The following is a 21,057-nucleotide window of genomic DNA, read 5'->3' as shown; positions in this document are numbered from 1 at the left end:
ATCTCTATTGATCAACATGTATTGGCTTATTTTGACACTAAATGTGTTGTAGATCCACCTTGATAATCTTGTATTTCTTGAATTAGGCTCTTGTCAATTTTTATAGCGGCCAAGGTCCAAATGTTAAAGGTATCCGAGGGTTGTGTACCTGCAAGTCACTAGACCAAGATTTTTGAGTCTTATCAATCCTAGTCTTGCTCACCATTTTCATTTTTCACGATCCATTCACCTATAGTATGTAGGTAGATATTTTTTTGAAGAATTTTATATAGGTAGATCATGTGTAAAGATGATGGAGAAGTCTTTAAATTGGCCAAACCAAAGCCTTAAGAATTTCAAGTAATTGGTCCTTGCTTTGGAATGTGAATTGGTGTCAAGAGTCTGTAGTGTTGTAAATAGGATGATTTGATTCAAAAGCCTCAATACTTTAACCAACTAAACTAGTTGACATTCACAATTCAACATTAATCAGCCTATGTCGCATATTATTACATATGTGTCTACTCCATATATCTTTACTTGGTACACCTTACATGTCTACATCATTTGCCTTTTATCACCAACTGTCGTTATGCCAAAAAAAAAAAAAAAAAAAAAAAAAAAACTCCGAACGACGTCGTAGGGAGTGTAAACTCACCCCATTGTTGTAGCAAATGCAAATTTTCTCTAGAAACAAGTAAAGAAGAGAGAGAGGAAAGTTGAAAGAAATACAAAGGAGAGAGAATATGAGCTTGTCGACGGCATCGTTCTTTGCCAGAAGAGCCGCTCAGAAACAGAAGGTCCGCCTTCTTTACCGCCGTGCTCTCCGAGATACCCTCAATTGGGCCGTTCATCGTCATCTTTTCTATGAAGATGTAATCTCATTTTTCCCCATCTCAAACCCTAATTTCATCCCCATTTCCCCAATTCATTTCTAGGGTTTTGATCTGATCCCTTGTTTTTAATCTTGCTTTCTTTTGATCTTTTTGTTTTGCAGGCTGATGAGCTTCGGAAAAAGTTCGAGGCTAACAAAAATCTGGTATTTTTTTCCTTCTCTTTTTGATACAATGTAGAAATTAGGAATTAATGTTTTTTCATTAGTTAAGTTTTATGGGTACCAATTGTTCAAATTAATACATAATGTATTGGATTATTAGCTGAATTAGAGTGTATAAGTGATGACATTGACAATGGACAGTCTTTCGATCGAAATTTGAGTGCTTTTGTGTATTCGATAATCAAGAAATTTGGATGCTTTTGTATATGAAGTTGGTACTGTTGATGTTAGTTGTAGTGTATCTGTATAGGGAAGTGTGATTGTGTTATAATGTTCGATAGCTAACAGGTTATGCAATTGTTGATTGATTCAACTTTGTGTGATTCTTACTGAGTGTTTTTCATGGTGTTATAGGAAGACCTTGATACAATTGACAGAATGATTGCAGTTGGTGAATCTGAATACAATAAGTGGCGACACCCTGATCCTTATATCGGTAAGCAATGGCATAACCCATGGTTTGTTACTGTTTTGATACATGTAACTGTTAGTGTTTTTCATCCATTGATTGGCTGACGTGTAACTGTGTAAGTTCTATGTATAGTGTGATGTTTCATTGAAGTGTTTTAGAAACCAGCTTTTAACTTTGGAACCTTTGTTAATGCAGTGTATTGTAGGAAGATGGTATGTTGGTGTAGCTTAATGTATGTTTAAAATAGGAAGTTAGAAGAAGAGGATAAAAGAAACCTTTGATCTTCATTTTTCTTTGTTTTTTTAGATTGGCTGAGCGGGTTGGTTATTGTATAAGACATCTTTTAAATGTTTAACAGACTGCCCTAACTGCAAGTCTGCAACTATATTTGAAAGCTTGGCTGGTTAGATTAGTGACTTCTTGAAAAATCTTTCTACGTTGTTGATGGGAGAAAATTCTTGTAGCTTGTAGCATTCCACAATGTAGGTTACATCTGAACCTTAATGCTTACATGTATTATGATCCTTATCCAATTGAACCAAATGTATCAAGTTATCAACAGAGTTTCTTCATGTATTTTTCTATTGCTCTCCAATTTCACCTGTTTCACTCTAATGCCTGGTGTGGAGTCTAGGAGTGAACCTTTCTGTAATCTGCAATGTGCTAAACAAAATGGGTCAATGCCGAGAATTTTCGAATTGCAATTTAGAATTATGCCAACACCCTACTTTTTGAATAAGTTAAATGAAGTCTTATTGCTCTTTGTATCTTATAGTGTTGTAACTTGTTGGTAATGGATACTGTAACTCATGCCTTTTCAACTCCTCTGCAGTTCCATGGGCTCCTGGCGGTTCAAAGTTCTGCAGAAACCCAGAGCCACCTAAAGGGGTATGTGCTGTTCTTTAACTGGTTGGAAAATGTTTTATTCTTTCTTTGGCACAACTATTCTGCTTTATCCCAGAACTCTTTTCTGATTCTTGACATCATATTGCTATTTTTTTTACCCAAATGAAACAGAATGAGATAAATGCTCTGTTTTTTCATTGCTAACATTTTATTTTTGTATCAATGATGGCTTGTGTAAACATGACTTTTTGTAAGTTTCCAATCTTGCTGTCTTCATATGTTAATTAATACGAAGTATTTACTACCATCAAGCATCTACTTATCAAGCTCCTTTGGTTAATTTTTAACAAAATGTACTGTTATTATTTTGGTTAATAAATGCCTCTTTTTAAGCATTTTAGGAAAAGAAAACCCCTTAGAGGACTCTTGCATTTTGCAATCACTAGCCATGGACATAATTCTATTTTTGATTTATATTTGTGGCATGATTTAGGTGTCATTTTCACATTGGTACAATGTCCCCTGTTTCCATTTGCGGGCTGTTGGTTGTGCACGTGTGTTCAAGTGTTAGGGTGTATTTCTCTTCAGTTTATTGATTTGATAAAACAACTCCTCCTTACTAAGAGAGGGAGGATTCTTTTTCTTGGTTTCTTTTGTCCCCCTTTTGGAGAGAAAATCGCAGAGTTGCTTTGGGCTTTGTGGTGCTGGTCTTTGTTTCTATTTTATTCAATAGCATCTGTTGAATAGTTGCCATGACTCATGAGTAATATATGTTGAAATGAATATACTACGTATTTTGATGACTGCTGTCAGCTTTGGCAACTCAATGATATTCTCCACTTTTCTAAGCTTAGTTCTGATATAAGTTAGTTGCTTGAGATTAGTTGATTATTTGGATTTCTCAATTTCTTTCTTTCTGCTCTCTTGTTTGTAAACATCTTGAATTTATTAAGGTTGATTCAATTGGTACATTTGATTTCTGATTTCTCTCTACCTTGCCTGTTTCTTAAACTCTGTCTATTGCAGATTGAGATTATTTACAACTATGGCCAAGAAGAGGCCGAGCTAAAGTAGCTGCATATCCTTGATGCAGTAAGGTTGGCAGTGCCCTATTTCTTTCTTTCTCCTTAGTTATTTTAACCCCTTTTTAGTGGAAAAATTTGCTTCTGAGCTGGTTGGCTAAACTTATTGAGGAAAGTAAAGAAGTGATTAGTTTATTAGCATTTTAATCTGACTTTGGATTGTGCTCATTCAGTGATTGTTAGTCTTATGTGTTTCCTGACTGGTTGATGCAGATGAGATTATTCTGCCTGTGGTGGGAAGATAATGATGAAGAGTCATCTCCTGTTTGCATTTAATTACGCTTCAAACATTTTGAGATGTTCAGTTTCCCGTTTTGAAATTTACTTAGGTTCTCGCACTTCATGTAAACTGTTTGAAAAATTTGTGCACATGAATTGTTAATCTCTGAAAGATGTTAATAATTTACCATCATGAATAAATTTTCTCCTTTTGTTAAGGCATGATTCAATGGCCTCTGTTATTGTGATTCAAGATTGTATCACTCTTAACAATGAAGAAAGATCACAGGGAATACTCTCTTAATCGCCCTTGGAACATCATTTTTGCATTAGATCTGTTTCAGATTGACTGCTAGGAAGCCGTTACTGTGTTGGACTTGAGCATTGAGCCAATAACTTGTCGTTGATAAGAAAATGGGGAATGACCTTGTAAAGTTCACAATATAGCTGGTGAGAACCATCTTACATTCTTGCGGCTGCAATTGCCACCAGGCTCAAAATCGACTTGGGGCTGAAGAAGCCACTTAAGCGAAAGCCTGTTGTCTCACGTCATTTAGGCGAGGTTATGTTAATAAATTATTAATAATAACAATAATAAATTATTATATAATAAAGGTTCATATGTTATTTCCAAGAGACTATTATAAATCCATGGTTTATAATGTGGTGAATTATAATCATATTGTCAACGTCTTTTGTTAACTTCCCAACAAACCCTTCCATCGTTGCACGACTAACATTGTCTACTGGAAGATACGAAGTATACATTTATAGTCATATGGGCCAAACCGTAAAAGAGTAGTGGGAAGACTTCGTTGCATTTCTTTTTTAGTTTTTATTTATTTATTTTTTTTTAATTTTTTTTTTATTTTAATTTAACTAATTTACATTAAACCTTACTAATTTCAATTTTCAAATATTTTTTGGAGCCATTACTGATGATATGATAAAAGCAATTTATAAAGTTGCAAAATGTAGAAGTATATATGTGGTTTCGCAGTAATTAGTGAAAGCCTGCCCTTTGATTTGCTTTGTTTAACGTTTTATTTCTTCCTAAAAGAAAAGAGTTGGTATTTACATTGTTCTTAAAAGAATTGAGATTTAAATAAATCTAATTTAACAATTTAAAAAGACAAAGATTTGTCCACGGTAATATTTAACACATCCAAAACAATTACGCACTTCCTTTCTATATTCGTCTTAATAGTATCAAACTTGCTCGATTGTCTCGATAAAATCTTTACCTAAAACGAAATCCTTGAAACTGGATTTTTACAAGGTTACAACCATCGTAAATAATTGACAAGTGCTTACTTTAGGATAATAGCTATGATGCAGTTATATAATGGCATCACATTAATCCAACAATAATAACATAATTAGCAAAAAAAGCGAGCTACTATATTTAATCAAACGTGATGTAACCCGTTAATACAAGATTGGACAACGTAATTAGTGGCTTAGTGCTACTCCATACTCAACTCAACTTCCACCAACTTTCTAATGGAATTTCCCCCTAAATTAAAAGTAGAATTAGTCAAAATAGATGCAACTTCCATTTTCTGGGTTTGGAAGGCACGAACCCATTTTCGCTCTCCTATTTTTTTGCATTTTATGTGGTTCTCTAACTACCAGATCATTAAATCTTATTGTAATATAACAGAATTTGTCAACCCATTTATTTTATTTTATTTATATATAAAAGAGAACAAGTCATATTACTCCTCTTAACAAGCCTATAATGTCTCCTACTAAGTGTTAATTATTAACCTTCTTCACACGATCAACCAAGTGGGAGAATAAAGCTGATTATGACATCCAAAACTCAGATTTTATATCTTTGATCATCATTAGCCATAGGCTGTTAATTGTTAAACCTATTTAAGCGACGAAAATCCGACATATGTTGCGGTAGCCTTCCTCTGATCTCTCTCTTGTGTATCATCTGAAGTTCTTACGTGTCGTTACGACAGAAGATAATGGCAATGGAGGATGATGATGCAAAGGGAGATAGAAGAGGTTGTACGGATACTGTTTGGGTTATTGGGTTTGTGCTTCCGTTGGTCATGCTTGTATGGATGGTCCATATGGGATATAGACTGACAACTGAAATGAGAGATGATGAAAGTGGTAGTTTTGAGGGAAGCTACATAGCTCTTTTGTTCGGGATTGTCACGGTAGTTTTTGGTTTGATCTATTTCATCGTCGGGTTGACCATTGTTGCAGAGTTAGCTCAGGATTTGGTAGCTTGGGCGGACAAGGAACAAGACGGAGAAATAATCAGAAACCAAGGTAAATACAATTTAATTTTTCAGTCTTAATCCAACATTGCTTAATCAGAAACCAAGGTAATATACAATGCCACAAGGAACGTTAAAAAGAATCACGCTAATTGGCTAACAGTTTGGCATACAGCTGGGGCAAAAACTCTATTATGTCTCTCTGTCTCTCTTTCATTGACCTATAACAAACTCTAGTTTAGTCCATAAGGGCATTTTGGTAGATTTGTCAGCATTCGTCGCCTAAGTTTTTAAGCAAATAGACTTCTTTTGCTATATGAAACAGCTAATCAAGACAAACATATTGGAGTAATATAGAGGGCCTAACTGCCTAAGCAAAATTTCTTATTCTCTACATCTCATAGAGTATACTTATGAACACATTAGCTCTGTTTTCTTGAATGCATGATGCAGTATAACAGTCTAACGATATGTAATACGTGAACAGAAAAGGAGCAGAAGACCATTTGTCAGATCGTTATACAAGTTTTAGCCACCATGATTTCAATGTTCATGCTCACATGGACAATATACTATGGGTATAGGTTAGCAGCAGAAACGCAAAGGGTTGTCATGTACAGTCACTTGGCATTCTTGATAGGAGTAATTACCATGGCTTTTGGCTTCATATACTTCATAATTGGGATTGCTCTAGTAGCAGATTCTGCACTACATCTCTCAGGAAGATTACAACAAGATGTCTCTGAAAGTGATCTATCCTTAGGCAAAGACATGGAAGCAAGTCTTCTGGTGTAATAGGGCAACCACCAGAGAAACACCACCGACTACATTTTTTTTGTTCTGGCTGCTAACAAGCTGACACCCTATATGGTGCGATTATGTTCACCATATATGGATAGCCAAGGTGCAGACTTTACAATCCTGAAGCAGGATTAAGCAACAACTCTTGTAATAGGCTCGACTGGTGGGAGAGGAAGAAGAAACAGAACATGCAAGTGATGCATCCTTTTTTGAACAAAATTTCAGGACACGAACACAAGAAATGCATTTGAGAAGAGCGATTCCTGGGCATGTTCCATTTGACTACAAGATCACAACTAACTGATCAAGTTCTGACTCTAGACAGATAATACAGTAATTCTAATATGAAAATAATTTAGGATAGAAGCATGACTTTAAGCCATTAAATTATATACAGTTAATGTTCTTATATTGTAAGTTTCTCCAAATCATGGCATTGTATGCTGGATATTATCGTATTCAAGTATGTTTCTCCATATGTAAGCTAGCTATACTCCTAAAGATGAACTGATAAGATTCCTCTAAGCAAATTCTAAGTTTCTAGGCAGCATTACAAAATTGTCTCTCAATATCTGATCACATCTTCTGTTTGCAACTGACTCACCAATTCAACAGAAGTTAAAACAGCCACCTTTCCCCCAACAACACTTAAAACTAGATTCTAAATGTGAAGATTACACAAAACCATCAGGTAAACATATAAATACACAATAAGAAACCTAACACACTGCATTGAACAAGATTATACAGAAAGCACGTCTCACACATGAAGGCTCCTTTCAATTCGTTGATTAGTGATAGGTACCTCCCTTGGTTGTTCAAAGAAAGTGCTATTATGAGGCATAAACCACCCCAACACCCACCGTCACCTCCTCCCATCAAGAACCACTTCTCCACCATACATACCACCTCCCACTACCACATTTGAAATACAACCAATTAATCTATATACACCTAGAATCGGAATCACCAGACACAATCGTGTTTCTTGAGAACGAACATAGTCTCTATAATTTATAGCCAATACCAAACAATAGACTTCCTAATCTATGTATAACTCTATGCTTTCATTCTCCAAGTTTCACATACTATTATTGCACCCTTCACTAATTGATTGAAATATTGTTTTCAGCTCAATATACTACCAAAAACCCTACAAAATCGTCTAAACAATCCAGGCATCACACAATACCAATCAAAATTAAACAAAAACCCAATAATAAAACCAAACAAACTCACATTAACAACTACCATATCATAACATAAATACCTGTATTTTAAATACCAAGCACAAAAATTCATCACCATTGATCCAAAATAAAAAAAATTCACAACAACCCAAATTCAAACATAGTAACATATTATTAAATCAACATCTATAATCAGCAAATATCAGCTGAACTAACATGAAAAATAACAAAATTAGATAACTTTGAAAGGAAGAGGCCAAGGAGTGTTACTGGGAACTTCAAGTTTGTCTTTAAACCTCTGAATCATATCTTTCTTCTTGGGTCTGGAATTACCATAAGAACCCTTGAATCTCTTTCCTCTCTTCGTCTTCTTGTCACCTCTTCCGCACACTATTGCCTCTGGTATTGATGAAGAAGACGCCATTGATGAATATGAAGAAATTGGGGAAGCTGGAATTTGATGGGTTGACATTATTCTTCTCGCAATTGAGCTGCATAACTGCTTCATCGCCATTTTTGCCCGATTTTTGATGGGATTTACAAATGGGGTTTTCAATCGGATTTTGGGGTTTTAGGAATTTTGATTGAATATTTTTTTTTTTTTTTTATAATTAAGATTGAAGATTGAAATCGGTTGTGTTGGATTTGAGGCTTTGAACTTCATTTGGGTTCAATTTTGCCCTAAGGTTTTGAAACTAAGCCCATGTTAGCATTCACCCAATTGACCCAATGAATTTTTTTTTTCTTTTCATTGAAAAACATTTGCAAATATAATTACTCTATATCATAAAATGGTAATCAATGCTATGGCTTGATAAATTTCGGGTTTAGACAGTCTAAAAATGTGTTTTTAATCTAAAGTTTGAATTTTGCTCGACATGTTAAAATATAGCGTTTTTAGGTATGAATTTTCAACCAAAGTCCGACTTAACTCAATCTTTTATCAAATTTACTTCATTTTATCTTTATAGAGCGTATTTCTATTTTGGGATGTCTCAAATCGACCATTTGTTGTATTGACTTTCTTAAATTGTCAATTTTATCATATTATTCTAAAATTCTTAAATTTTTTTTTCTTTTTTCTTTTTTTGTAAAGGTATGGTATTATTGTCATAATGATAAGAATGCGTGTTCAATTGTAACAATTGTGCTTACATATACCATCAACGGTACGAATAGTGATGTTATTTAGAGCGCAAATTTCTTATAGAAGGTATAAATAAGTATGACCTACTATATATAGTGAGATGAAAAGAACATACTAATTGTACAAGTTTTAATTAGTTTATGTATATTTTTAACTGTCTATCAAAACACCACAAAGAATTTGGCTTGGTATTTACCACACCCCACCACCTATGTTGCTTATTTGCAAAATAATATTTTGATTTTTTTTTTTTTTTTGAAAAAACCTTTATAAATAATAAGGAGAGATTTTCATAGATAATGTTAGAAGATAATAAAATTCCATAAATACACTATATTTTAATAAAATTCCCTACGTATTGTTTACGTCATCTTTTGTAAACCTGATTTTTTTTTTTAAATTAAAAAGCTTGAAACCGCTAATTGAATTAGCGGTTCATTAAACTAAACCGCTAATTCAACTAGCGGTTTAGTTTTTCACCCACTTACTCGAGCAAGCCAATCAATATTACAGTACATAAAACCGCTAATTCAGGGTTCGTTTGACATCGTTGCAGTTTTCTGTTTTTTGGTTTTTTATTTTTCAAAATCATATGATACATGTCGTATATTGAATTAAAAGATAATCAAACCTATTAATATCATGATAATTTTGAAAACTGACAACAGAAAAGTGGAAACACCTTTTTCTTGTTTTCTGTTTTTGGTTTTTTGTTTTTAAAAAAACAGAAAACTGAAAACAAAAAACGATGTCAAATAAGCTCTCAATTAGCGGTTTTGTTTTAAGTTTGGAAAAAAAAAATAACAATTAATAATTACACTTGCTGACGTGAATGGTACGTCGGGAATTTTATTGATATGTAGCATATTTTTGAAATTTTGTTCTTTTCTCACATTATTCATGGAAATTGCTAGATAATAAACATATAAGCTTTCTAAGCTATCTGTAATCATTGGGCATTGATGATACAAAGTACAAAGTACTCCGTACTAGACAATAATTAATTAATTACACACTCATAGAAAGTCACAAATTATCATGTCCAAATTGTGAAGCTCTACTTACTCACAAGCTAATTGAAAGTGTTAATAAGTCTTGTCCTTTACATCCCTAATGATAAATGAATCTAGCTTGGTTTTGTACGCTGTAATACCATTATGCCTTCACTTTTTTTTTTTTTTTTTTTTTTTAATTAGAAAAATTAAAAAACACTAAACTCAAAACACCATAATCAAATACTCCGTAGAACCTAAAATCGTACTCCCTTACATCAACCATGAATTCCAACAAGTTGTTCATGACATCCAATTGTCCAAATCATATGTGATCCCATAAGATAAACAACACTTATCACCTCATTCTTTTGTTCTTACCCAAATCTCCAGATGGCATAAATATGTACTGTAACAAAATTAAAGCAAGATGAAATAAAAATTTGGTTCAATTAATCAAAGCATCATGAAGTTCCAATGTCCAGTCAAAAGAATCCTCCTTTACACCAATGAGGTCAAACAAGATCATCCCACCAAATCTCAATTATACAAATTTACCACAATTTACATTTTCATATTTCATACAGAAAGGAAAACACCTGCTATAACAGATCACATGTTTTACTGTCTTTGTAATTTTGGAAAAATTTAATTTATTTTTTTTGTTTTTAACGGTCAAATAAACCCTTTTCTTACGTTAGCATAAAACATTATCTTTTTGTTACATTATTAAAATTCATATAATATGAAAATGATATCTGAAATAATTAATTTCTGACAATTATATAATGAGCTAATACATAGTTTTTGATCAGCAACATTATCAGAATTCACCAGAAAATTCTTCAGAACTTGTTTGCCTGCCATTTGCCACCTTTTTTGGTTCTCCTATTTTAGCTAAAATTTTATTTCAGCTAATTTTATGCAAAAAATGTTGCAGTATATTTTTTATTTATATTTTTCTTTTTTTACCCAAAAATTTCCCCTTTTCAGATTTCTGAATTTCTGGCCTCATAGTATTGGCATGCCATATTGATTATAGTACGATCCAATGACGTCCATCTCCTCCTTTCTTTTTCATGTTCATTGAGTGAAAATTACTGTGTTACACTAATCAATAAATAGCTAAACTAATCTGATTTTGCTCTAATTATGATTGGATTTACAACTTATTTAAGTTACAAAACATTGATAGATTTACATAGATACGTAGTAATGATCAATTAATCATTACTCATATGAGTCATATCTTTGCACCAATAATCATCTTATTATCAATCATGCATCGACTCATAATATTCAAATCTTTCAAGATAGCTAGATTAATGACGACTTTGTATGTAATCAATTGATATCATTAAACATGAAGGTCACAAATTCAAATAAAAGTGATATGAGGAATTGGTTAATTTTCTTTTTCTATAACAATCAAATATAGTTCACCCACTTCGAATTTTTTTGATGATTTTCATTTAATTTGCTACCAATCATCGCATAAATAATTTGCTAATTAATATCAAAGCTAAAAAATATTAAACAAAAACCAAAATGAGTCAATAAACACCATTTGCATATAACAACACCATGAAGTAACATAATTAAAATAATTACTAACAATATAAAAAAGGTTATATTTATATATTACATGCATAATAAAGTCTACTAATAAGATTTATAATAATATGCTTAATACCATATATAATATGAGTTTATATTTACACAAACTAAATAAAAACCCATTTACTAGAAACGACTAACACAAGTATTATGCATTATCGCTACTCTTAATCTTCTATATGTTAAAGTTAGACGTTATTACTATTGTCATAACATATGTAATTACTAATTAGTGATCCTAATACAAGTAATTAGAAACTAATACTAATTTATAGCTAGTAGATTAATTAGAGCCAAAGTGCACCAGCCTCTTTAAGGAGAGGAACAAGAGAACCATTAATATGAGAAGCCATAAGAGACTCAATGCCACCTAAAAACTTTCCACCAACAAATATCGCCGGAAGCGGCTGATGCTCACCGGAGAGTTGGTACAACACAGCTTGAATCTCAGCACTACCCTTGTCCGAATCAAGCTCGATAACAGTAGGGCCAACACCGAGGCTAAAGAGAAGGCGCTTCGCTACATGGCACATACAACAGTCACTAGAGCTAAACACCACCACCGCGCTTTCGCCTACCACGCCTTTCACTTTGTCGTACATCATGACCATCATACCGTTGCTGTTGTTGTTGTTGTTACCAATTTCTTGAGCCATTTTTAGCTCTTTCACCATTGCCATTATTTCTCTTAGTGATGTATGTAGTAGTGAGATGTTTTGGGAGAAGTATTTTGGTAGAGAATGTTTTGAGAGAGGGAGACAGTGATGATCTTTTTTATAGAGGAGAGTTGTACTATAGTTTATTTGGATGTTTTATTTGAATTTTTTTTTTTTTCTCAAATGTCAAGGGTAGAGAGGTAAAATACAAATGCTTACCTACTTATTCTAATTAATTTAGGGTTTTTTTTAACCAATTAAGGGCAAAACTAAAGCATTTTGATGATTATGTTGCAAAAAGTATTTAAATTATGCTTGTTGTTGTATGTATGAACATGGATAATTTTTATTTTTTATTTTTTTTTCTATTTTTTTTTTATCTGGTATGGATTTATTATTAAATTTTTGGTTTTGTGAAGTCGCAAATTTAAAAGCAATGAACAACAAATTACATTTCGTAGTTCTTGTAATCTTGTGTAAATGATTTAGCTAGAGGAGTAACCTTTTGATTGGTTTGGTTTTTTTTTTTCCTCTAATGTTTAGGTATTTTTACATGACTATATAAATTTTAGAGAGTAAGAATTTTAGTCCATACTTTCCATACACTAATTTTACAACTTAACTTCATACTTCGTAACTTTTTATTACACAACTATAATTCAGATATTTTTGTATGATAAAAAAAATAAAATAGAGGTCATAATAGTACTTAAAAAAGGAAGAAGTAATATGGAAAAAGAGCAAGATCTTTAATGGCATGCCTTTTGTAGCCCAGGCTGGTGCTGTGCTTCCTAGAAGCCAGTACTTCTACTTGCATTTCAATTTTATCTGGCAGTACAAATACAAATAGGAGAGAGAAATATGCATCATCATCAATATATCATGAGCTTTGTCCTTTACCCTAGGGATCTCAACATTTGGAACATTATAACTAACCCCTCCAAATAACAACTCTATTTTATGCTACACTAAAAAATTAAAAAAAATTGCAACAGTACTAGTGTACTATACATGAAAAAAATCACCATCGCACAACGGTGGAAAACATTGGTGTTGGTTAAAACACGGCTATACGAGTTTATGGATGTTTTTGGAATACGGGGGTACCATGTAAATTTGGGTCATATTAGAATATTAGATACATTTATATGCGTTGTGATATAAAATTATTTATCATCAATAACTATATAAAAAAAATGTCTTACATAATTACTAAGTATTTTCTCCGTTTTTAAATACTTGTTCCATTTCTCCATGCGCGGAGTTTTAGGAGAATCGGAGATAGTAATAAAATATGGAGGTAGTGGGGTGGGTGAAAGAATAAAAAATTGTAAAAAGCAAAAGTAATTGAGAGAATTTTGTATACCTATATGATTATTTGCTTCCATATTCATAGTTAAATGGTCATCAATTATCATATCGCCAGGTAATGGATAGCATACATGTGTTACTTAGATTTTTTTTTTTTTTTGAAAGAACATGTGTTACTTAGATCGGAAAGTTTGATATACCTATATGAATAATATGATTATTTCATTATTTGCTTATGTAATTCACAATGATATATGGTCATCATAGTAAATAACCTATATTGATAGAAGTTTAAGGTCAAATACGTTCTGATTACATAATTTTCGCTTATTTTTTAACACTTGAACTTGAACCTGAACATGGGTACTTCGTATGACACTAACGCATGAACATAAATGTTTGTGTCTTACACTTGAGCATGAGTTTGTATTTGACACTTTTGAAGGAGTCTGATTAGATACCTGAAACATGTGATTAAAAATTGTATAATTCTTTTACTTTTAGGATTACATTAACTCTTTAAGGAACATTGTTCATATAGGATTGTGCATCGTAATTAGAACGTAGTGTCATACAAAATATGTGACACAGTAATTGATAAGAAAATAAAAATGTCGAAATAATTTAATTATTATTAGCAACGTTCATTTTTATGCCAGCTGCGAATGCTAAAGTATTTGCAACTGACATTACATAGGCCAGTTGCGAATAAATTTTTTTTACTTTTACCCACTAATAACTAGCAACGTGCATTAGCACGCCAGTTGCTAATGACATAGTATATGTAATTGACATTATTTTAGCTAGTTGCAATTAATATTTTAACAATTAGCATATTTAACGCCAATTGCTAATAGGGTGCTGCTAATAGAATTTTTTCAACTAGTGAATGACGGGAAAAATCACACGAAGAATAATCAACATGTGTCGTTCTTAGTAATTATTATTAAAGTATCCATAGTTAATATATAGATTATTAATTGATTGAAATTCTAATCATAAATTATTCAAGGAAATTACAAAAGTATCATTTGTTGATTTGTTATTTCCATTTAATTGTTTAAGCTTGTATCTTCTATTACATAATTAAACAAAATAAAGAAAAAAAAATATAATTGTATAATCTTGTTGTAATAAACGTAGTACATTTGTCTTTCCTAAAAATAAGAAAATAATCCATATGTCACAATTTATGTCAAGAATATTTTTTTTTATTTTTTTATTTAAGATACCTAAAATCTTCTATTGTATTATACTTTCTATGTAATTATTACTTTATATATGTAAAAGATTTGTTTCTTAAATAGATTCTAATTTTTTCCAAAAAAAAAAAAAAAAACTAAGGACACACCGGGAGATGACACGTGTCATTTTTGGTGTGTCTTTTAGTATATATATACTAGACTAGACTAGATTATCCCTCGTGCGATGCACGATTTTAACAAAAAATTATAGTGAATAACTCGTATATACAATGGATCTTTTCAATTTTGTCATAAATTCATTGGAAGGAGATTTATTGAAAGGCAATTTGAATATTTGAAATTTTTGAACGTTTGAATATTAGTGTTGAGGAATTGAGGAGAGGGAATGATAAATCTTTAAATCATTTGCTATTCAAATTACTATACTCCGATGTTCTACATTAAAGTTGTTTAAACAATTGCTTGTTTACGAAGTATCACACATACAAAAAAAAAAAAAAAAAAAAAAAAAAGCCTTTCCAATAAAAAAAGTATCACATTAAAATGACATCATCAATGGTTTTAGGTGGAAAAAAATTTCATAAGAGCGACACATATACAACTTTGAGGATAGATAATGTCAGCAATATTTTGTTTTAATAATAGTTAATAGATTATTATTAAAGAAATGGATCCAAGTCCAATTAACAACTAAATAACAAGTAGATAAACCAAAAGATATTGAACAAAAACCGTTGTGGCTCAAATTCTTACACGAGGAATAAACAAAGCGCATCATCGTCTTCATGTTCCCACAAATTTATAGACAACCAAAAATACTAAAAATAAATAAAAATTGAAGCTTGGTTTGGTATTGCAGAGCATCAATGGAGGTTTTCAGAGCCGCGAATCCTTTGTCTTGGACTACATCAATCTCTAAGCCTCCTTCTTTTCACATTTCCTCTAATTCCCAGGTTCCAATTTTTTCTCTTTCTTTGTAAATTTACCCAATTTCAAGCTTATTAACTGTTTTAGTTTTGCCCATTTTTTCAGGGTTTCGAGACCAGAAAGTTAAGTTTATGGTGTCTCAGCAAAGAAAATGGGTCTGCCCCATCTTCCAAGGTACTGCATTTTTCATAATTCTTCAATTATATGTATTATTTTGTTTGATATTGGTTATTGTTGGTTCATGATATTTTGATAATTAATGTGTAATTGGCATTTAGATTGTATTCAAATTATGATTATCATAAAATTTTCTTTCTTGTAAGTATATTTTTAGTCTGATTTTTTGTGGATTGGGAGTTGCAACTAAAGTGATGTTGACTGAATTTGATCTTAGGTTTCTGATATAACCAGCTAAATTAGACTTTACATTGTGGAATTGGGATGATTAATAGCTGGAGTGGCCAAATGAATTCAAAGTGATAGTGTTATTTCACTTACTACATATTTTGAATTAGTATTACATGGGGTAGCTTATAAAGCTTATATTTCTTCAGAAATTCATTTGATATACTTGTATTTTATTTGTTCATAATCATAGGGCAATCAGATGGTTGTATCAATAACCGGGGCTACTGGGTTTATTGGCAGGCGATTGGTTCAAAGATTACAAGAAGGTAAACAAATGAAAGTGTAATGTGTTGGTTTGTTATCTTGATACTGATTGTTTCTTTTGATTTTTAGCATGTTGAATTGAATTGTACAGTTTTGGGTGTTATATTTGGACATTTCACTGTTTGATTATGTTGAAATTAGGAGCCTTTATGATCTGTCTAGATTGCTTACAATATAATCCTTGCTCGAATAGCTAAGCGATCATCCTCGCGTAGATTAAGTGATTGGTTACACAGTTGGCAATGGGTCTTAGTACTATGGATGAACATGAATGAGAAACAAGTTGAGGTTTGGCACTTATTGCAAAAGTGATGATTTGGATGACTAAGACTTAGAAACTAGTATCTGCTAAGAGTATTTCTACCTTAAAGGCTTAAACACATTTATCTTTGTACTGCGCGTAACAATGTTATGCATAATGACAATTTTTTGTTATTATGACTATTTGCTGAATTCACATAATGTTTCTGTTCTCAAAGATATCACAGTTTCACTGTCCTGCACGTGGGGCAATAGTTATAAGTTGCTGAGGCTAAAGTCTTTCTTATTTTTTTTACTTCAGATAAACATCAAGTTCGTGTCTTAACGCGATCCAAATCGAAAGCTCAGCAAATTTTTCCCGGTAAGAAGGTAATGATTATACCTATAATGTATTCTAAATGTGTGTGGACAGCTTTTGATTATAACTTAGCGTTGACCTTAAATAACAAATAACAGATTTTCTTCTTCTAAATTTCTATAAAGCTGCAATTCCAAAAGACTATACTTAACCTTGTGTTTACCCTTTTATTTTTACATTTGCAGTCAACAAGTTCCCAGGCATTGTGGTTGCAGAGGAACCAGAGTGGATAGACAGTATTCGAGATTCAAATGCTGTTGTAAATCTGGCTGGTACACCTATCAGTACAAGGTGGTCATCAGAGGTATGAATTAGTAGTCTCAGTTCACCTATATGGTTATATGTATCAGATTTCTGAGTTTCGCATTATCGGGCTTGCCAGTATGATATGATCCCCATTCACCATCGACATATATATATAAATTTCCTCTACCATTAAAGCAAAAAGGACCTTTATTTAGCTCATCAGTGTATGATTGGCTTTCCGTGAGTCTCAAACCTAATTTTGTTATTATCATATCTAAAGAAGTGCAACACAAGATCTCTTTCTGAAATACACCCAGGTAGTGGCCATTGAGTCTATAAATGTACTGGAATACTTTAATCTGGTTAGTATTCTACCACGAGGAAGCAATAAAAACTTGCTGGCAATAACTTTAAGGGAATGCTACCGGAGAAAGTACGCTGATAAGTAGTATAATTGATGGCTTCATATAGAGATATGCAAGCTCAATTAGCTCACAGTAACACTTGGTGGCTACAAATATTGGTCTCTTGAATTCACTGATGCTGTTTGGTCAAGTGAAAAACCAATTACTAGAGTTCAGCAAATTGCTACACTGCCACTTGGGCTTATGAAGCATCATATTCATGCAATAATCCAAACTTGTTGATACTAATAATTTTTCTATTGTCGTCTCCAGAACTTAATATATCTGATTGCAATTTCTTTTCCATTTTATGACAGATCAAGAATGATATCAAGGAAAGCAGAATTAGGGTCACTTCTAAGGTTTGCCTCTTCAGTATATTTTCATCTGCAAATTGCTTCCTTTTTGGTTTTTCTTGGAAAAAGAAAATTGCATATCGCCTTTTCTGTGTATAGGATCTAAAAGGTTGCTATACCATTTTCATTCCTTATTTATTGTGAGTTTGTGACATTCTTTTCCTTTCTGAAGGTTGTAGAGCTAATAAATGACTTGCAACCTGATAGCAGGCCTTCTGTTCTGGTCAGTGCAACAGCAGTTGGTTATTATGGTCAGTCTCACAAACCATTGTCTTGGCATATTATGTATATTGCATCTCCACTGTGCTCAATATAGTGCTTATTATTATGTATATTGCATCTCCTTTGCGCTTGATATTGTGCTTATTATGTTTTCTTATGTTTTAATATTTTAAATTCCCAGGCACAAGTGAGACGCAAGTATTTGATGAGAAAAGTCCATCAGGAAATGATTACTTGGCTCAGGTGAATAATAGAACATTGATTATGTGCTATATAAAAATATGATGTTCCCTTGTCAGCAGCTTTCCAGGCCTGGTGTAACTGATGTTTGAGGCCATTAGATGAAATTCTCAAAGACTTTTTTTCAATTTTTTGAGAATTTCCCATGCTCTTCAACTGATTATAAGCTTGTGGTAAACCTTTATAATTGGGCTCTGGACATGAGGCAGCCAAGGGAAGTCTCTTAATTTCTGGGTCTAGGGTCTAAGTGTTCTCTTTTTGGAATTAGCTGTCCATGTCTGACTGGGAAACTATCTTTTACTTTGATCTTGACCATTGTCGTGGAAGTCTCTCAAAGTTCGTTAAAAATTTCTCTTCTTGTCCTGGAATTGGCTTATCAACAAAACATTGTTGGATTTTAGTGTTGAGGATAAAAATTTCCACAATTTTGTTAAGAGTTTCCATCTAGGGTCTAATATGCTTGATTTTAGCCTTTGGAATGGAATTTCTTGTATATTGTTGGATCCAGGTGCAATACTGGTCTCAGAGACTAACTCCTCTGAAAGGTGAAATCTGGGCGCCTTGCACTTCTTGTCTTCATGATGATTTTAGGTTTGTGTATGCATTAAATGTATGTGGCTGTGAATACCTTTCTGCCTCCCTCCCCATTGCATCTTGATAAGCAATTCTGTCTTCCTTCCCCTGCATTCTCAAGGATATTGTTTAATTCATCCTATTTACATGTATGTACCTAATATTGATAAACTATTCTTCAGGTTTGTAGAGAATGGGAGGCCTCGGCACTGAAAGTCAACAAGGATGTAAGGCTAGTACGTATTCGCATTGGTGTGGTTCTAGGAAAGGATGGAGGTGCTCTAGGTACTCATTCATCATAAACCTTAAAAACCTCCTTTTATGCCCAACTCTTGAGACGTGGACAGTAATTAGTTATCAGAAACTGGAGTTATCTTTTCAGCTGAGCTTCTCTCAAGAGGAGCACTATGCTAATGAATCATTTTTCCTTACATCATTCCTGGGTAAAAGGTTTATGCAATAGTCAACTGATCTATGACTACATTTATCTGCAGCCAAGATGATCCCCCTGTTCATGATGTTTGCTGGTGGACCTATAGGGACTGGAAAACAATGGTATAAAGTTTACTCCTATCTTCACTAGTTCACTCCCTTTATCCTTTTTATATATAGAAGGAAATGCTCTCAAAATAAGTGATTTTTCTATGTTGTTTTAGGTTTTCCTGGATCCATTTGGATGACATTGTAAATCTGATTTATGAAGCTCTACTAAATCCGAGTTATGAAGGTTATATTCTTTACTACTTAGGCTTTAAACCTGTATCATATTTATATCTTGACAGCTTTCTTTTTTGTTGGGGGTAGCGTATTGGTGGTTGGTTCAATGACCTCAATCTGATTTTTGACGTACTTGAATCTAAAGTTTTTGCTTGCTGCCTCCTTTTTCACTTTAAAACTGATCAATTCTGACGATGGAGCATGCCAAGTAAAATACTGTCTCATCATCAGTCCTATATTATAGCCAGAAATAAGATAGCCAGCCTTTATATATGGAGCTTTTTTTCTGTTCTTGATGTTGTGCAATTGATATTTAGGAGCTAGGTCATGTAACTTATCTCACATGGCTTAGTTGAGAATTTTGGTTTACTAAGTAGTGGATGTTCATTTAAACTTCAGGTGTTATCAATGGAACTGCTCCAAACCCTGTTAGACTAGGAGAGATGTGCCAACATCTTGGAAATGCCTTAGGCCGGCCCTCATGGCTGCCAGTACCAGACTTCGCACTCAAGGCAGTTCTCGGAGAAGGAGCTATCGTAGTAAGTATTTGCTTCCTTCTGGCTCCTATGCCTGTTCATTACTAAAGCTTCACTTCCTCTTTGGGTTGCTATTTGTGCTGATTCGTAATGGAATATGAAAAGGAACAAAAGATTCATCATTTGCTCTTGGCCCCTCGCAGGTTTTGGAAGGGCAGAAGGTGCTTCCTACAAGAGCCAAGGAATTAGGATTCTCTTTCAAGTATGCCTACATAAAGGATGCTCTGAAAGCTGTCTTATCATCATAAGTGCAGAAAATTGCTTGAGAAACTGGTCATTCTTTAGATTTTTTTTGGGCGAACATGCAAGAACCATGAAGATCTCTGTTTCAATTGTGTAGTAGACAGAGAACCGGGTTTCTGTTTTGTTTCTCGCCTTGTTGTAGATTAATGAATATACTTGTACAATGGTTTAGTGGTGTGTCCGAGCAGAGTTAATGAGAAATGTGCATTTGAGGCAAACTTCTTTTGTGAGTAAACTGAGAAGAAAATAAAATTGCATTTTGCTACTCAGTATAGGAATTCTTCCAATTTCTGCATTATATTCATAATTCTTACTATACACAACTACAAATGTTTCTCATACTTCTGTTACTGCTTAAAGTGAGGTTATTTGTATGCATTACTGTTTATCAACTAGGACCCGAATAACTAACATACTAGCTACCCTGATTTGGACTATGCTTAGGCTGACTCTTTGTTCCTGAGACCTGAACTGTGCCCTGATTCGATAACTCTGGCCGGTTAATAGGAAGAACAAAAGAAAACGGAGGAAGTGCTTAGTAGAAAATA

General features: G+C 33.0%; 5 protein-coding genes across 5 annotated transcripts; 3 read left to right on the top strand and 2 right to left on the bottom strand.

Moving 5' to 3' along the window:
* Positions 1–650: 650 nt before the first annotated feature.
* Positions 651–3,899, top strand: LOC110718869 (NADH dehydrogenase [ubiquinone] 1 beta subcomplex subunit 9-like). The gene is made up of 6 exons (XM_021897792.1): positions 651–854; positions 977–1,018; positions 1,391–1,472; positions 2,281–2,336; positions 3,321–3,391; positions 3,590–3,899. Exons 1-5 carry the CDS (start codon positions 726–728, stop codon positions 3,366–3,368), a joined length of 357 nt encoding a protein of 118 aa, XP_021753484.1. The 5' UTR covers positions 651–725; the 3' UTR covers positions 3,369–3,391; positions 3,590–3,899.
* A 1,442-nt stretch (positions 3,900–5,341) lies between these two features.
* Positions 5,342–7,742, top strand: LOC110718866. Its single transcript, XM_021897790.1, has 2 exons — positions 5,342–5,887; positions 6,323–7,742. The coding sequence occupies exons 1-2, from the start codon at positions 5,575–5,577 to the stop codon at positions 6,628–6,630; spliced, it is 621 nt and encodes a 206-aa protein (XP_021753482.1). The 5' UTR covers positions 5,342–5,574; the 3' UTR covers positions 6,631–7,742.
* Positions 7,743–7,856: 114 nt separating this feature from the next.
* On the bottom strand, positions 7,857–8,585 carry LOC110718867 (30S ribosomal protein S31, mitochondrial-like). The gene has a single exon (XM_021897791.1). It carries the CDS (start codon positions 8,338–8,340, stop codon positions 8,059–8,061), a length of 282 nt encoding a protein of 93 aa, XP_021753483.1. The 5' UTR covers positions 8,341–8,585; the 3' UTR covers positions 7,857–8,058.
* Positions 8,586–11,869: 3,284 nt separating this feature from the next.
* LOC110718995 (glutaredoxin-C9-like) lies at positions 11,870–12,328 on the bottom strand. The gene has a single exon (XM_021897928.1). It carries the CDS (start codon positions 12,260–12,262, stop codon positions 11,870–11,872), a length of 393 nt encoding a protein of 130 aa, XP_021753620.1. The 5' UTR covers positions 12,263–12,328.
* Positions 12,329–15,448: 3,120 nt separating this feature from the next.
* On the top strand, positions 15,449–20,778 carry LOC110718865 (epimerase family protein SDR39U1 homolog, chloroplastic-like). Its single transcript, XM_021897789.1, has 13 exons — positions 15,449–15,707; positions 15,787–15,855; positions 16,280–16,355; positions 16,916–16,975; positions 17,158–17,276; positions 17,940–17,984; positions 18,151–18,229; positions 18,382–18,443; positions 19,196–19,298; positions 19,508–19,568; positions 19,670–19,740; positions 20,130–20,269; positions 20,410–20,778. Exons 1-13 carry the CDS (start codon positions 15,621–15,623, stop codon positions 20,512–20,514), a joined length of 1,077 nt encoding a protein of 358 aa, XP_021753481.1. The 5' UTR covers positions 15,449–15,620; the 3' UTR covers positions 20,515–20,778.
* Positions 20,779–21,057: the final 279 nt, after the last annotated feature.

This window comes from Chenopodium quinoa, unplaced genomic scaffold (genome assembly GCF_001683475.1).
Source record: "Chenopodium quinoa cultivar QQ74 unplaced genomic scaffold, ASM168347v1, whole genome shotgun sequence".
In the NCBI taxonomy this organism is placed as follows: domain Eukaryota; kingdom Viridiplantae; phylum Streptophyta; class Magnoliopsida; order Caryophyllales; family Amaranthaceae; genus Chenopodium; species Chenopodium quinoa.
Note: the sequence above shows the minus strand (reverse complement) of the source record. Positions and strands in the feature narration are given on the sequence as shown.

Bases quoted from the DNA above. Each gene is read 5' to 3' on its own strand.
- LOC110718869 (XM_021897792.1), top strand. From the start codon at position 726: ATGAGCTTGTCGACGGCATCGTTCTTTGCCAGAAGAGCCGCTCAGAAA. The intron at 855-976 runs GTAATCTCATTT...TTTGTTTTGCAG, and splicing joins GTCATCTTTTCTATGAAGAT to GCTGATGAGCTTCGGAAAAA. The intron at 1,473-2,280 runs GTAAGCAATGGC...ACTCCTCTGCAG, and splicing joins ACACCCTGATCCTTATATCG to TTCCATGGGCTCCTGGCGGT.
- LOC110718866 (XM_021897790.1), top strand. From the start codon at position 5,575: ATGGCAATGGAGGATGATGATGCAAAGGGAGATAGAAGAGGTTGTACG. The intron at 5,888-6,322 runs GTAAATACAATT...ATACGTGAACAG, and splicing joins AGAAATAATCAGAAACCAAG to AAAAGGAGCAGAAGACCATT.
- LOC110718867 (XM_021897791.1), bottom strand. From the start codon at position 8,340: ATGGCGATGAAGCAGTTATGCAGCTCAATTGCGAGAAGAATAATGTCA.
- LOC110718995 (XM_021897928.1), bottom strand. From the start codon at position 12,262: ATGGCAATGGTGAAAGAGCTAAAAATGGCTCAAGAAATTGGTAACAAC.
- LOC110718865 (XM_021897789.1), top strand. From the start codon at position 15,621: ATGGAGGTTTTCAGAGCCGCGAATCCTTTGTCTTGGACTACATCAATC. The intron at 19,299-19,507 runs GTACTCATTCAT...ATTTATCTGCAG, and splicing joins AAAGGATGGAGGTGCTCTAG to CCAAGATGATCCCCCTGTTC. The intron at 20,270-20,409 runs GTAAGTATTTGC...GGCCCCTCGCAG, and splicing joins TCGGAGAAGGAGCTATCGTA to GTTTTGGAAGGGCAGAAGGT.